We start from the raw sequence: 17,174 nt of genomic DNA, 5'->3' as shown, positions 1-17,174 counted from the left end.
CACTGATTGATAATTAAAAAAGGGCATGTCAAACATTGTCTTTTATTATGTCAACAATAGGGGTTTAAGCTAGGAGTTTGAGGGCTTTAGTCACTTTTACGCGAGATGAAAATCTTATTTTGGGTACAGTAAGGGACCAAGAACGTTTATTACTAGCTATACATATACCCAAGTCCTTCAAGGACCTAGATCTTTGAATGTCTTAGGCATGCTACAAATGTAGGCAGTTATTGCATGATTTGACTAATGGGATGCTTAAACATGAAGATTAGAACAAGGATCCGGAAATCTAGTTCACAATTTTACTTGCCGGAGTTATTTTCAGGGGACATTCTTGATCAACAAAAGTTGGGTTCCTCTTTTTTAAAACCAGGAATCACAGCATAAATGAAATTGTAACGACTATTTCACTGCATAATCATTATCCCTGTAAAAATGTTTAAATCGATATTTGGAATTCATTTTTATACGACCGCAAAAAATTTTGGGGTCGTATATTGGTATGACGTTGGCGTCGTCGTCGTCCAAAGACACAATTGGTTTTCGCACTCTAACTTTAGTTTAAGTGAATGGATCTCTATTAAATTTTTCCATAAGGTTCAATACCACAAAAGGAAGGTTGGGATTGATTTTGGGGGTTATGGTACCAACAGTTAAGGAATTAGGGGCCAAAAATAGCATTTTTGTAACTTCCAGACATAACTTGTGTGTTAGAGTATGGATCTCTTTGACATTGTACCACAAGGTTTCGAATCACAAAGGGAATGCCGGGATTGATTTGGGGGGTAATTGCCTCAAAATTTTAGGAATTAGGGGCCAAAAAGGGGCAAAAAACAAGCATTTTTCTAGTTTCATGACTATAACTTGTGTGTAAGTGTATTGGTCTTTATGAAATTGTACTACAAGGTTCCATATCACAAAGGGAAAGCTCGAATTGAGTTTGGGGGTAATTGCCCAAAACGTTTAGGAATAAGGGGCCAAAACGGGACCAAAAGTAAGCATTTTTCTAGTTTCAGGACAATAACTTGTGTAAGTGTATAGATCTTTATGAAATTGTACTACAAGGTTCCATATCACAAAGGGAAAGCTGGGTGTGAGTTTGGGGATAATTGCCCTAAACGTTTAGGAATTTGGGGCCAAAAAACAAGCATTTTTCTAGTTTCCAGACAATAACTTGTGTTCAAGTGTATGGATCTCTCTGAAATTGTACTGCAAGGTACCATACCGCAAAGGGAAGGCTGGGATTGAGTTTGGGGGTGATGAATCATAAGGGGGTTCAAAAAATTTCTGGGGGGGGATTTTTTTTTCCTTTTTAGCTCACCTGGCCCGAAGGGCCAAGTGAGCTTTTCTCATCACTTGGCGTCCGGCGTCGTTAGCTTTTTACAAAAATCTTCTGCTTTGAAACCACTGGGCCAAATTTAACCAAACTTGGCCACAATCATCATTAGGGTATCTAGTTTAACAAATGTGTACGATGACCCCGCCAACCAACCAAGATGACCGCCATGGCTAAAAATAGAACATAGATGTAAAATGTAGATTTTGGCTTATATCTCTGAAACCAAAGCATTTAGAGTAAATCTGACATGGGTAAAACTGATTATCAGGTCAAGATATATCTGCCCTGAAATTTTCAGACAAATCTGACAACCTGTTGTTGGGTTGCTGCCCCTGAATTGGTAATTTTAAGGAAATTTTGCAGTTTTTGGTTATTATCTTGAATATTATTATACGACCGCAAAAATTAAAAATTTTTTGGTCGTATATTGGTATGACGTTGGCGTCGTCGTCGTCCGAAGACACATTGGTTTTTGCACTCTTACTTTAGTTTACATGAATGGATCTCCATGAAATTTTACCATAAGGTTCAATACCACGACAGGAAGGTTGGGATTGATTTTGGGGGTTATGGTACCAACAGTTAAGGAATTAGGGGCCCAAAAGGGGCCAAAAATAAGCATTTTTGTAACTTTCAGACAATAACTTGTGTGTAAGTGTATGGATCTCTCTGACATTGTACCACAAGGTTCCATATCACAAAGGGAAGGCTGTAATTGATTTTGGGGGTAATTGCCTCAAAATTTTAGGAATAAGGGGCCAAAAAAGGGGCAAAAAACAAGCATTTTTCTAGTTTCATGACAATAACTTGTGTGTAAGTGTTTGGATATTTCTGAAATTGTACTACAAGGTTTCATATCACAAAGGGAAAGCTGGAATTGAGTTCAGGGGTAATTGCCTGAAATGTTTAGGAATTGGGGGCCAAAAAGGGGCCAAAAATAAGCATTTTTCTAGTTTCAAGACAATAACTTGTGTTCAAGTGTATGGATCTCTCTGAAATTGTACTGCAAGGTACCATACCACAAAGGGAAGGCTGGGATTGAGTTTGGGGGTGATGAATCATAAGGGGGTTCATAAAATTTGGGGGGGGGATTTTTTTTTTTTTTCTTTTTTTTTCTTTTTTTCCTTTTTTTTTTCTTTTAAAATTTTCCATTTTAAGTTGGTTATTTCTGATTTATATTTATAAGCAAATAATAATGATATGGTAGGAGATACACACCAAACAGGATGTGTAAATTTTTATATAATAAGTATTGTGCAATAGCAAGAAATTTTCAATTGCACAGTATTGCGCAATAGCAAGAAATCTTCAATTGCACAGTATTGAGCAGTAGCAAGAAATATCCAATAGCACAATATTGCGCAATAGCAAGAAATTGTCAATTGTACAGTATTGCGCAATAGCAAGAAATATTCAATTGCACAGTATTGTGCAAAAGAAGATACTTCTTATAAATTGCTTATTTCTTGATCAATTTCAATGGGGTTTTATTCTTGAATTCTTGGGGTTCTTTAATATGCTGAATATAACCGTCTATTCAGTTTTTGGATTTTGGGCCCCGTTTTTAAATTGGTCCACATTGAGGTCCAAAGGGTCCATAATTTAACTTTGTTTGATTTCATCAAAAATTGAATTATTGGGGTTCTTTGATATGCCGAATCTAACCATGTATTTAGATTCTTAATTTTTGGTTCCGTTTTCAAATTGGTCTACATTAAGGTCCAAAGGGTCCAAAATTAAACTTAGTTTGATTTTAACAAAAATTGAATTTTTAGTGTTCTTTGATATGCTGAATCTAAACATGTATTTAGATTTTTGATTATGGGCCCAGTTTTCAAGTTGGTCCAAATCGGGGTCCAAAATTAAACTTTGTTTGATTTCAACAAAAATTGAATATATGGGGTTCTTTGATATGCTGAATCTAACCATGTATTTAGATTTTTGGGCCCGTTATCAACTTTGTCCACATTGAGGTCAAAAGGGTCCAAAATTAAACTTTGTTTGATTTCATCAAAAATTGAATTCTTGGGGTTCTTTGATATGCTGAATCTAACCATGTATTTAGATTTTGGATATTGGACCATAATAGGTGAATGTCCAATTTAAAATTTTTAAGTTCTTAGACCACATTCATTCTGTGTCAGAAACCTATGCTGTGTCAAATATTTAATCACAATCCAAATTCAGAGCTGTATCAATCTTGAATGTTGTGTCCATACTTGCCCCAACTGTTCAGGGTTCGACCTCTGCGGTCGTATCAAGCTGCGCCCTGCGGAGCATTTTATTATAGATAGAGATAAACATAAACTGTAAACAGCAATAATGTTCAGCAAAGTACGATCTACAAATAAGTTGTCATGACCAAAATTGTCAGTCGACCCCTTTAGGAGTAATTGCCCTTAATAGTAAATTTTTAACAATTTTTTGTAAATTTTTGTAATCTTTTACAAAAATCTTCTTCTCTGAAACTACTGAGACAAATTTAACCATACTTGGCCATAATCATTATTAGGGTATCTAGTTTAAAAAATTTGTCCAATGACCCCGCCTTCCAACCATCATGGCCGACTTGGTTAAAAATAGAACATAGGGGTAAAATGCAGTTTTTGGTTTATATCTCTGAAACTAAAGCATTTAGAGCAAATCTGACAGGTGGCAAAAATGTTCATCAGATTTAGATTTATCTGCCCTGAAATTTTCAGACGAATCCGACAACCCGTTGTTGGGTTGCTGCCCCTGAGTTAGTAATTTTACAAAAATTTTGCAGTTTTTTGTTATTATCTTAGATATCATTATAATATCTAATATCTAATACTATTAATTATGATTTTAACCTTATTTTACATGATTTCCAAAGCATCAGTAAATACAGGTGAGCGACACAGGCTCTTGAGAGCCTCTAGTTTCTTTTTCCCTTTTTTTCCTTTTTTTTTTTTCTTTAAAATTTTCCATTTTAAGTTGGTTATTTCTGATTTATATATAAAAGCAAATAATAATGATATGGTTTAAATAGGAAAATTAAAATTTTTTAAGTTCTTAGACCACATTCATTCTGTGTCAGAAACCTATGCTGTGTCAAATATTTAATAACAATCCAAATTCAGAGCTGTATCAAGCTTGAATGTTGTGTCCATACTTGCCCCAACTGTTCAGGGTTCGACCTCTGCGGTCGTATCAAGCTGCGCCCAGCGGAGCATTTTATTTTAAACTTGGTATATTTTAAAAAGAATAGTTCACGCTTACTTTCCATTTTTAAACGAAATGAAAAAGGGAAGTGACAAGAGGATAATAAATTTAGAACAAATCCAGATTCATCTACGGATTAGTTCGTGTTTAACAAAAAAGCAGGAAATTATCATTTTTCAAATTAAGTTGCTCAGTAAGAAATATATTTGTCTCTCTCGTTTAATTTGATACTAAATGATTTCGTATTTTACATTTTAGTGTCTATTAAATTTATAAGAATATGTTCATGCATGCGCAGTACATGTGCGCATGCATGATAAAAAAAGCATCTGTTTGACTCATGAAATTTTTTTTTTAACGTTATAATCGGAATTGTCGAAAGATTTTAATGAAAAATTTTATAAAATGTGACGAAAATACGTTCATATGACGAAATTACGTCAAACGACCTGCGTATAGTGATTGTTTGAAAAATTTTGAAATTAAAATATGAACTGTCCATTGGAAAACAATTTTGTTCAATTGACGAAACTACAAAAACATCTATTGATAAACGAACTGCAAATTGTGGTCTTTTGAGAAATGTGGAAATTGAAATGCTTACTGACCGATTTTACTGGGAAAAACAATTATAATGGTCAATTATGAGGTTTATTAATTAACGGATTAGTGACCCATCTGATGGCAATAAGCAGATTACCTGTAATCACAACTTATAACACCTGCTGTAAATGTTAATTAGCTGAGGGTCATAAACTTGTCAGAAACATAAAGACGGGTAGAATTATAGTATTTTCATCAAAATAATACGACAATAAAGGTACGGACTTGCAAAAAAGGACAGGGCGTCTTAAAAAGGCACAGGGCGTCAGTAGGGAAAGCCACCCGCCCTGTGAAAATGATTAAGCTAGAACACTGGACATGGATGAAAGGAGACCATGTTAATTCAAAATTTGATTTATTCATTTATTGTCAAGAATCTTTGACCACTGACAAATTGCAAGATTAATGAATTTGCTACCTGTATATTTTTAATATAGGAGAACTACACAAAATTTAAATGAATGTTTCAATTAAAATGATGTTCATCTTGTTGCTATTTCACATTAATAAAAACCACAGTACTTCCTGAATTTACAGTATAGAGTAAGAACCACTAAAACAGCAACCAAATTATCTAAACTGTTGGTTATGGATAATGAGCAACACAAGTTAACAGATAATGTAGGTTAAAGGTCAATTAGAGCAAGCAAAGTATACATAAAATATTTTTGCAAGCTGAATAATTTAAAATAAGATAATAGTTGGGGTAGCTTTTATCCTATTCTTATTTTCCTATATATCTTGTCAAAACATTTTTGGCAAAAAGTAGGAGAGACAAAAAATGTGTTTCAAGACAGAAGTTTATAAATCTGAGAAAAAGGACAAATGTAGTTATTGTTTATGAATGGACAATATAACAATGTCTTAATTTGTTTAATTCAAAAGATATCTATGTTTATTTTGTCATAAGGTTCCTATAATTCACAGTTTGAAAAAAAAAGAGGAATCCGTTAAGAGCACAAAAAGGTAATATGTGTGACAGATCTCTCCATTTTAATCTATTTTCTTCTGTGACTCTTATTAAAGCTCTGTGAAAACAGTTATTGTCATTAGTCATGCTGTAATTTAAATATATATTTCAGTTGAGGAAAAGTTTAATCCATCTGTTCCAAGCAAGAAGACAGCAACTTTGCCTGAAGAAATTAGAGGAATCTTTGAAATATGCAAATGTGAGCAGACCAGTGTTCTATTAGTATTTCTAAATTTCTTAGGTTTTTGCTTTTTTCTGCAAGCGATTGTGTTCTACTAAAAAAATTTTGATATTAAGTTTATGCCAAATAAAAAGATAGTAGATTATCATCATCTATGAGTCATGTCGTTACAGCTTTATTTTCCAAATACAGATTGATGAAAATCTACATTAGGTTTATTTGGATGAACTAGTTGTTCATTTCTGCTTATTCTGCCATTCCAGGAAGAGTCCTTAAAAGGTTGCCACTCTCTCGCATGAAAAGTATTTCAACAACTCAAACTTGACTGTTTCTGTATTCAGATACTGTGGATTCATTAATTAATGGGATACAAATTTTGTTGGTATAAGATAACGACCATTTCAACCATTTTCAAAGAATTAAACTTCGTCTGGTGAACCAACGCCTGTGAATCCTTTCGGTAGAGTTCATGAAGTGGATACCTTGGTATGCCGGGTTGTCAAATAATGCAAATGAATGCAACACTTAAATAATATTCAAAATTGACAACACTTTAACTGGTCTGCAATTTTATTTACTATGGTCTACATGTTTCGCCTGCAAGGCAGGCGTCATCAGGATAATTTACATACAGAAATTATTTACTGAAGTACCCAAACTGGTATCTTGAATTTGACGTCACAATGTGTGTTGTCAAGGTGCGAGAAACAATGAAAAGTGAAAGTAGCAATAAATAGTTATAATAAATAAGATAAATATAGAAAAATAAAGAAGTATACACATTTTCTATAGGCTTGTATAGAGACTGGCAAAACAGAGAAATCAATTATCCACGAAAATTTTATTTTTCCTCAATCCACTGAAAATAAGTATCCACAAAAAAATGAATCCACAGAACTCAATTTGACCCAAGTAAGTCAATTTGCCACGCTGCAAAAAAATTCTGGAGTATTTGCCCTTTTAATCATTCCTCCTGGGATGGCTGAATGCTTTATTTTTATTAATCAATTTTGTCTTTATTTTTTTTGTGTTTGTAGCATGTTGTATGAAACCTTATATTTTGTGTTATAATTGATAGATTATAATGGAATGTTATACATATCATTGTGCAAGGCTAAGAAACAATCAAAAATATGTGAGTCGAATAGCATTTTTATCCTGTTTCTAGCTGAGCGTAAATAATTACATATCCACACAATTTTGTGTTATTGCCCATTATACTGCAACACTTAAAACTAATTAGATGAAAATATTTATGCTCAATTTGTGAATTTTGGAAAAAAGTAGACTTCATGAAGAAACTCTAACCTGTCCTCATTAAGGCTATCATTGAAGTTGAATTCAACAGAAACATAATGTTGAGGTCACAGAGAAGGCTTTGTACAATCAGTCACTGAATATCTCAGATGTTTAGCAGGCCAATGCTGTTTCACTGCACAAATACCATGGTTGCAATATGAAATGTAGTTCACACATATTACCGGTAATAACTTGTTGCGCTTGTAAAATTTATGTTTGAGCTTAATTGAAGTTCACTCCAGCTTCGCTGCATCACAAAACATCTGCAAGTTTATAGTTTAAGAATTTAGAAATTTTCCTTCATAATGAAAGTTGACATATCCCCTATTGATATGAATTAAATTGCTTAAGATAACCTTTTTTTATGTTAAGATTTAAACAATTTTGTGAAACTTTTTTGTATTTTTGTGCTTTAAAGTTGTCTAAAACAGATTAACTTCACCAAATTACCTTGCTAAATGTATTTTATAAACTCTGATGTTTAACTAAACTTATAATGCTACAACAAAATGCTTTAGGAGTGAAAACAATGGCATTGTTCAACTGTCTCAAACATATAATATTGTACAGTATCTTCACTTTGCTTTGAGCACTATCCATTTCGGCACAAATACCAATAACCATAAAGATGCTTATAGAATTGAGAAGTTAGATTCTTGAAAGCTTGAAATCTACAAAAGGTTTTCAGGGAATGAAATCAAATCTCTCGGTTATTGATTATTTCTGAAGGTAAATTAGCTTGACATTACATATTTTATATTGTGATGTCATATGATTTAAAGATTTCTTTAGTCAGTTGACCTTGACACTATTTTCAAGATTCATTGACTTAAAAAAAAATGATTGTGATGTTTATATTTAAGACAGGTTCTCTGTTACTATAATGTTAAGTAATTGATCAGCATTTCAGGCGTTAGGCAATCATTATAATGTTTTAATATCTGTTTGCTGGAAGTCTGTTAAATTTTACCTCATTTTCATGGTTCATTAATTGTTGTGTAGTTTTTGTGAATACATGTAGGTCAATTTCTTGGTTACTTGAAATAGGTCAACAATATTTGATCCATAAAAATTGCTGTACATGCTCAACGAAGAGAAATGTCTCAAACATGACACCAATTTAACTTGATATAAAATCCTTATTTAGACATTTGATGCATGGTAGGATGTTCATTGAGGTTTTTTCAAAAGCTATGATATAAGTCTAGCATAGCTGACTGTCCTCATATAAATCATAGTTGCCATAAAGTTCAGCTTTCTTTACAAGAAGGGTTAAATTTAAAATAGGAAATAAGTACAAATATTATTTGAAAACAAAGAAGAGTTTCTGTGTAGGAAACAAAGTCAAACCTACAAAACTTGAGTAATTATCCACTTTTATCAAGTAATAGACTTATTGTGCAATAAACATATTTCACGTCTGTGAAATACTTATGTTGGAAATGGCAAATCTTCAGATTGTGTTGTTCATGTTAAATTTGGGAATCAATTCCAAGGTTGCTTTCCAGGTTTACTGTTAAAAACTATTTATATACATTAGTATTAAAACATATATATAAATTTTTATTTTTGAAATAAATATAAGAACTTTTATTGATTTTTTTGTCATATTTTTTCCATTGTGTATCCTATGCATAGTTATAGGATCTGCACATTTATAATGTACAAAAAGGAGAACAGGAATCAACCAATATATTGCAAAGGACAAAAGACTACTGATCAGCAACACCCTAATACTATAAAAAAAAAAAGAGAAAAATTACAAATAACAAAGTACAAACAAAAACAAAACAGTTAATACCTGGTCCAGATAGCATAACTTGGTACAGGCCTAGGCACACTGTATATATCTTGCACCTTGGAGGTGTTCAGTTACACAATTTTTAGGAGAAAATATGACTGTTTTGGGTGAAGCACTGAATGGATTGATATTTATCATGAATCTGGCAATTTCAACTATATTTAGGGTGTGATGCATTGACATGATATAAGTATGAGTCTTTTTTGTAGTAGACCCTCATTCTAAGTTTAATTCTTAACATGCATGCTCACAAAGTAACAGTCCACAGGAAGATGTTTTCCCGAAACGAACAATTTCAAAAAGTTTCTGGTGAGCACTTGCAAGGTGCAAAATGAGTGAACTGGTCAACAGAATCAGGTCAATAGAATTGTGTGGTGATCGTGTGTCTGACTGGAATACATTAAAATTGTGTTGTTAACTGGTACATATCTGACAAGACTTTGATAAGCAATTCATCAACACACATAGCTGTCCTGGTTTCTTATTTTCTGGACGTCATTGCAAGAACAGTTGAATAAGTTGAAATCAAATCTTTCCAAATATGATCTTTTGAAGATCCAATAAATATTAAAGTGATGCTACTTTGGTGCTGAATGGAAATTCAAAATGGCTGCCAACAGAGATCAAGGTCTTTGTATAAAGCTTCATATTTTACCATGTAGAAGAGATGGTTGATCCATGTTTAGTATACAGATCTATGCCTTATGGTCTGAGGTTTTGGTCTGGCTTATGTCTGTTGTCCTTGATCTAATTTTGATGCTTTAATGACAACTTAAAAAAAGTTATTATGAGTGATAAAACAAATATATTTTATATTTACCAGTAGAATCATTGTAAGGTAGGCATGTCTATCAGACAGGGTTCACCTGACCTTGACCTGATTTCATGATCAACTTAAAGTTAACATGCTAGTCAGTTTCTATAATACTGTAAGTAATTTGTCAGCTTCATTCTGTGAATAGACTGATTGTTAGAAGACATACAATTGTATGTCAGTCTGTCATGGTTAAATGGTCAATTTTAAGTTTTCTTTTCTCAGATACTGAAAGGAATAGGTTGACCAACTAACTGGGGGTATATATATAATGATTGTAAGGTGACCATGTCTGTATGACAGGGTTCATCTTACCTTAACTTTGAGCTTATTTTAATTTTTTTATTGGTCAACTTAAAGTTTCCATGAGTAGGGTCTTTTTTCAGATAATTGAGATGATAGGTCATCTGTATTTGGGGTATAGAATTACTAGTATTGTTAGATGTACATGTTCATCTGACAAGGTTCATGGGACCTTGACCTTATTTTCATGTATCATTGGTTATACATGTATATGTAGAAAACCCTTGATTTTAAAGACATCCAACATTCAATTCAATCTTCAGTAAAGCAGTCAAGACATATCTGCATGTGCACTCTTCTTACTTTCAAGAGTAGATGAAATCAAACCAAACCGAACAGGAACTCTTTCCCAGGTATGAAGTAAGTATTATTTATTACTTTGGTCCTAATAAAAAATCTTATATGAAAAACAGTACCCCATGTTTCTTCTGAAGTTGATACTTTCTTCAGCTATAAAAGTGTAAATTTGCCAGCTGAGAGAGTCTTGAGAGCCTCTCATATTTATTCAATGCTGTAGTAGCAACAGTATGTGTTACTTGTCTGTTGTCTACGTGTATACTGTGGATTCATCATTATTCGTTGGATACCAATTTTCTTGGATTTCATGGGTACAGGGGAACCACAAATTTAAATGTTCAATGAATTACAAATTTTTCTACAGGAATGTGTGCAAAATCTGGCAAAACCACAAAATCAAATATCCATGAAAATGCAAGTTTTTATCAATCCACGAAAATTGGTATCCACGAAAAATAAATGAATCCACAGTAAAACATGACTTAACTATTGAAAGTTAAATGAATTTATGAAATTGTTTTCTTTCAGTTCCAACAACAAGTGGATGACTCTTTTGATACTTCAAGACTGATAGAGGAAGGTGAAGTAGTTTTAAAAGACAGCATTAAAACAACCGACAATTATAAAGCCTTATATCATAAAATACAGGTAAGCATTAATACAACTGACAATTATAAAGCCTTATATCATAAAATACAGGTAAGACAGCACTAAAACAACTGACAATTATAAAGCCTTATATCATAAAATACAGGTAAGCATTCAAACTGACAATTATAAAGTATTATATCATAAAATACAGGTAAGCATTCAAACAACTGACAATTATAAAGCATTATATCATAAAATACAGGTAAGCATTCAAACAACTGACAATCATAAAGTATTATATCATAAAATACAGGTAAGCATTAAAACAACTGACAATTATAAAGTATTATATCATAAAATACAGGTAAGACAGCATTAAAACAACTGACAATTATAAAGCATTATATCATAAAATACAGGTAAAAAACAGTGTTCATGAAAGATCTCTATTGGGCCAAACGTTTTAAAAATATTGGAAACTAACATAACCAGAACTAGTATTTGTGATGTCTTGGTCTAAGCAGTTGTTTAACCTGCATGTTAAAGGCAGGCTCTGTGAAATATTGATGGGATGAATCAGGTTAACATTATGAATGATATCCTTGAGATAAACAAATTATGGATCATATAGGCATCCTTTTGACTGTTTATTTGTCCAACCCTGAGTAACCTTTAATGGATCATGATGAAACTTTGAATCAATATATTATAAGGGTAGATAATTAACCAGATATATAAATATACAACAGAATGGTTGAATCTGGCTGAATTCAAAAAGGAAGTTAAAGTTGGGGAAAAAAACAGACTTAAAAAGGGGGAATTCTTGAGAAAGCAAATCAGTGATAGAAGTGCCTTCATATGGTCTAAAAATCATATTGAGAAACATTTATCTATTTTTCTCCACTCTCAGCAGGTAGAATTTTACTCTTGATACACATGTGGAATCAATATTTGTGTCTAATAAATGTCATTTGTTGTGTATTATGTTTTTGTTATTGGAAAATATTTTGATAATGAAGAATTTAGTTTCTTTTTAAATACTTGACATTTCTACCAAAAAAAAAAACAGATACATTCAGAATACAGGAATGCTGTTCTGCAAAATCCCCACCCGAAACGGGGAGGTCTCAATCACGCACAGTTACACATTTTAAACATCCATAATATCAGAAGTAAAAGGAACGATTGTAACTATATTTTTGTAGAGTTGTTACCACACAAAGAACTGGACATTATTAGGAGAAACATTTGTAGAACTGTGTCAGCAGGGAGAGCTGGATAACTCTTACTACATAGATGCCTATGGTGTGGTGTTCCTGACAAATGTGAAAAATTCAGCTGTATTGGTTGATGCTTTCAATAAATTCATGCTTCACTTATCAAGGCAATACCAACAAGGTAAAGCTATTTTAGATAAATTTATTGTATGTACACCAAAATGACATTGAAGTTGATTCATCAGTTAAATACTTAGTTAAAACTTTAGAAAGTTACAAACCGGTCATAAATTTGGTGTACAATATATTTCCCAGAATGACTTGCTTCAGAAACGAACAATCATATGTTTTAGATTTTTGGGCAAAATGCTTAGTAGGTTCTTTGCATACAAATTTTTCTTAAAGGTTAATAACTTGTGTGTTTGTATTTAGCAGGTCTAATTTCACTTTTGAAAATAATATTTTGACTGTCAAATATGCTTCAAGAGAATATTAAGGGAAATAATCCAGCTCAGAATCTCGGTCTAGAACAAACCAGGTTTCATACTCATATCATATTAACATGTTCTCATCCTATGGAATATTCTTTTCTGCAAATGTATGTAAAACATTCATCTATCACATCGCCAATAAATCACAAGGTCACTCAGCGGTCTCCAATGGTTAAAGTTCCCTAGTAGGTAATTTTAATGGAAACTTTTATAAAACTATTTGACAGCTTTTGGTCTCAGTTCATCATTCATACAATGCATATTGTTTTCTATTACAATAAGATTTACTATTGAGATGATAAATATATTACAGAATCACAAGATGATGTTCTTGCCAAATTTGATGGAAGGTCCATATCTTATATTGGTAACCGACTGTTGTACTTTTGTGAAGACAAGAAATGGTGGATGGATGGACACAAGATAATGAAAATTCTTATTCGATATTCTGTACCATTTTATCAATATTCAGAATCTGGGAAACCATTATCGTGTATAACAGCCATTAATATTTGTCTGAAAGTAAAAGACTTTGGAACCGCATATAACATACATCTTCGTAAGTTTGATTTGGAGTTTGGTTCTGAAAAAGGTATATAGTAAATTGTAGGATTACGTTATGTTATCAAATTGCACTTCAAGTTTTAAACATGACTGTGGATTCATTATTATTCATTGGATACCAATTTTCATGGGTACAGGTGAATCAAGAATTAAAGTGTTTAACAAATTATATTTTCTATGAGGTTGTATTCAGACTTTCGAGAAAACCATGAAATCAAATATCCAAGAAAATGCAAGTTTTCCTAAAACCATGAAACTTGGTACCCACGAAAAATATAAATCCATAGTTTTTTTCAGTTGAATGTTGTTTTCAAACTTCACATGTTTCTTTTTTGCGATCACAAAGCACAATCTAATTATTATTTTGAACACTTTTTTTTATATCTTGAAACAAATTTACTTATACTTACACTTTTAATAAGACTATTTACTTAGTTGAACTTTTATAATGCATGGGTGAAAACTCTATACTTGAGTCAGGACATTTTTTTCAAGACATGGTTAATTACCCTGTGTTGATCAAATTCTTGATATTTCAATTAAGAAAAAAAAAATGCGAAGCTCAGAAACAGATTAAAATGCAAATCTGTCTGAGGATCTTTTCTTTTCTCCTTAGTAGTCAATAACAAACAGTTTGTTTGACAATGTAAAGTTAACTCATTGAAACTGAAATGCTTCAGTTTAATCTAAACTTACTATTTAGGATTAAAATTGTTAATTTTGGAAAAGATCAGAAGCAAATAGAAAAATTAGAATTCTGTGAACGTGTTCTCTTTACTAATGTCATAAATGACATGTTATGGTCAACAATGCATTATATGTATAGTATTAACAGAACATAAAAAAAAATTCAGTCATTGAAGTATAAGTTAAGCTAAGTTCAGACGTTGAAGTATAGATTAAGGTATTGTACAAAATAATAATTGGATTTGATTTTTAGATTATGGTTGGGAGGCACAGGCCAGGATGAGTCTTCAGCAGTTAAAGCAAGAAATTTCCATTTTACATGAACTGTTTGACCAGCTTTTGACTAGCACAAAACCCAGGGAAGCCTTAAAAGTGTTAGGAAGTTGTTTTGATATCATTGAAAACAGTAAGTACTTCTTTACTTTACATTTATGATGTAGATATTTAGAGAGGCATACACCATTGCCATCATATGATGCATATTCTAGTTATCCATCACCTGTCTGTTTTTTATGCCTCACCCACAATAGTAGTAGGGCATTATGTTTTATGGTGTCTGCGTCTGTCCATCCGTCTGTCCCGCTTCAGGTTAAAGTTTTTGGTCAAGGTAGTTTTTGATGAAGTTGAAGTCCAATCAACTTGAACTTAATACACATGTTCCCTATGGTATGATCTTTCTAATTTTAATGCCAAATTAGAGTTTTGACCCCAATTTCACGGTCCACTGAACATAGAAAATGATAGTGCGAGTGGGGCATTCGTGTACTATAGACACATTCTTGTTTTTCATATTTTCTTCTACTAAACTAATGGGAACAAAACCTGACAGGAATAATGCATGTATAACATTTAATAAAAAAATCTTCCTGTCACGCAGTGTCATCACCAGACATGGTATGGTCAACACGAAGCATACTTATAGAATTGACAGAATATAATGAGAGAAACTTTTCAGAGATACTTTACAGAAGGATTTGTTTTGTTAAGATTGGGCAATTAAAAGGTTCCCAAGGTTAAGGTGATGTTTTGTGAAACAGCTGTATAATAGTGGTTCAACTTGATACTTGGAAGAATTACAATATATTAAGTAGAAGAATTATTTTGATATTTTATATTTTACAGATCCTGAGTTGAACGAACATTTTGGTAAGTATGTTATTAAAGTTCTTTGAATTAAGGAGTTAAATCTTCCTTACCCTTTTCTCCACGAAGTGATAAAAAATTTGCTAGAGAAATTTATATATTTATTCAAAAAGTAACTGAGTAGCATGTTAGATGGAAAATTATAATAATTTTTATGGCGGCCATATAGTTTTACCCTTATCCGTCATTCTGTCATTCCGCAACGAATAGTTATACAGACTTTTTCCCTAAATGCCTTCACATATTTAATTGATTTTTATACGACCGCAAAAAAATTTTTGTGGTCGTATATTGGTATGACGTTGGCGTCGTCGTCGTCGTCGTCGTCTGGCGTCGTCGTCCGAATACGGATTAGTTTTCGCACTCTAACTTTAGTTTAAGTGAATGGATCTCTATGAAATTTTACCATAAGGTTCAATACAACAAAAGGAAGGTGGGGATTGATTTTGGGGGTTATTGTACCAACAGTTAAGGAATTAGGGGCCAAAAAGGGGCCAAAAATAAGCATTTTCTAGTTTCCAGACAATAACTGTGGAACGGTGTATGGATCTCTCTGAAATTATACTACAAGTTTCCATACGACAAAGGGATGGTTAGGATTTGCTTTGAGGGGTTATGGCTCAAACCGTTTAAGAATTAGGGGCAAAAAAGGGGGAAAAACAAGGTTGTCCTGGTTAATGGACAAATACTTTAGTACAAAACATAATTTAAAGCAGTGTAAGGGAGATAAATCAAATACATCATTGAAATTATCTCCCTTTCACTGCTTTTAAATTATGTATAAAGTAATGGTTAATGAACAATTAAGATAATTTAAAACAGTGTAAGGGAGGTAATCCAAATACAACGTTTTGGTTACTTCCCTTACACTGCTTTTAAATTATGTTTAAAGAAATGCATATTTATAAAGGAAGACCAGTAAAAATATCTGCAAATGTTGCATCTTTTTTTTTTTACAAAAAAATCCATATGAAAGATTTGACACTATATTTTAAATTCTATTATAAAATAGATTAAGTTAGCACTATGGTAAATTTAAATGGGTAATTATGGTTTGGGGGAAAAAATGGGGGGGGGGGGGGGTAAAAAGAAATTGTGGGGGGTCAATTTTTTCTCATTTCAGATTTCAGAAATTAAAAAGAATTATTCTTCAAATATTATTTTTTTTTCAAATTTCAAATATTGAAAAATTTCAAGAAGTAATCTTTAATTGCACAGTATGGCGCATTAGATTTGTAAAATCTTTGACCACATTTATTTATTTGTTATGCCGAATCTAACGATGTATTTAGATTTTTAATTTTGGATCCAGTTTTCAAATTGGTGTACATTAAGGTCCAAAGGGTCCAAAATTAAAATTTGTTTGATTTTAACAAAAATTGAATATATGGGGTTCTTTGATATGCTGAATCTAAACATGTATTTAGATTTTTGATTTTTGGCCCAGTTTTCAAGTTGGTCCAAATTGGGGTCCAAAATTAAACTTTGTTTGATTTCAACAAAAATTGAATATGTGGGGTTCTTTGATATGCTGAATCTAACCATGTATTTAGATTTTTTATTTGTGGACCCCCGCTATCAAATTGGTTCATATTGAGGTCAAAAGGGTCCAAAATTAAACTTTGTTTGATTTCATCAAAATTGAATTATTGGGGTTCTTTGATATGCCAAATCTAACCGTGTATTTA

At 32.2% G+C, this 17,174-nt stretch overlaps 1 protein-coding gene across 4 annotated transcripts in view; it reads left to right on the top strand.

Annotated features, from left to right (window-relative positions):
• The window catches only part of LOC127735771 (uncharacterized), a 133,972-nt gene that overhangs the window by 99,454 nt on the left and 17,344 nt on the right, over positions 1-17,174 (top strand). For all 4 annotated transcript variants that reach the window (XM_052246078.1, XM_052246077.1, XM_052246076.1 and 1 more), the window contains 6 exons: positions 6,211-6,297; positions 11,322-11,441; positions 12,590-12,782; positions 13,406-13,651; positions 14,597-14,749; positions 15,466-15,489. In XM_052246078.1, the coding sequence (XP_052102038.1) occupies positions 6,211-6,297; positions 11,322-11,441; positions 12,590-12,782; positions 13,406-13,651; positions 14,597-14,749; positions 15,466-15,489 (823 nt within the window). The remainder of the gene's footprint in view (positions 1-6,210; positions 6,298-11,321; positions 11,442-12,589; positions 12,783-13,405; positions 13,652-14,596; positions 14,750-15,465; positions 15,490-17,174) is intronic.

This window comes from Mytilus californianus, unplaced genomic scaffold, assembly GCF_021869535.1.
Source record: "Mytilus californianus isolate M0D057914Y unplaced genomic scaffold, xbMytCali1.0.p SCAF_3, whole genome shotgun sequence".
NCBI classification, from domain to species: domain Eukaryota; kingdom Metazoa; phylum Mollusca; class Bivalvia; order Mytilida; family Mytilidae; genus Mytilus; species Mytilus californianus.
Note: the sequence above shows the minus strand (reverse complement) of the source record. Positions and strands in the feature narration are given on the sequence as shown.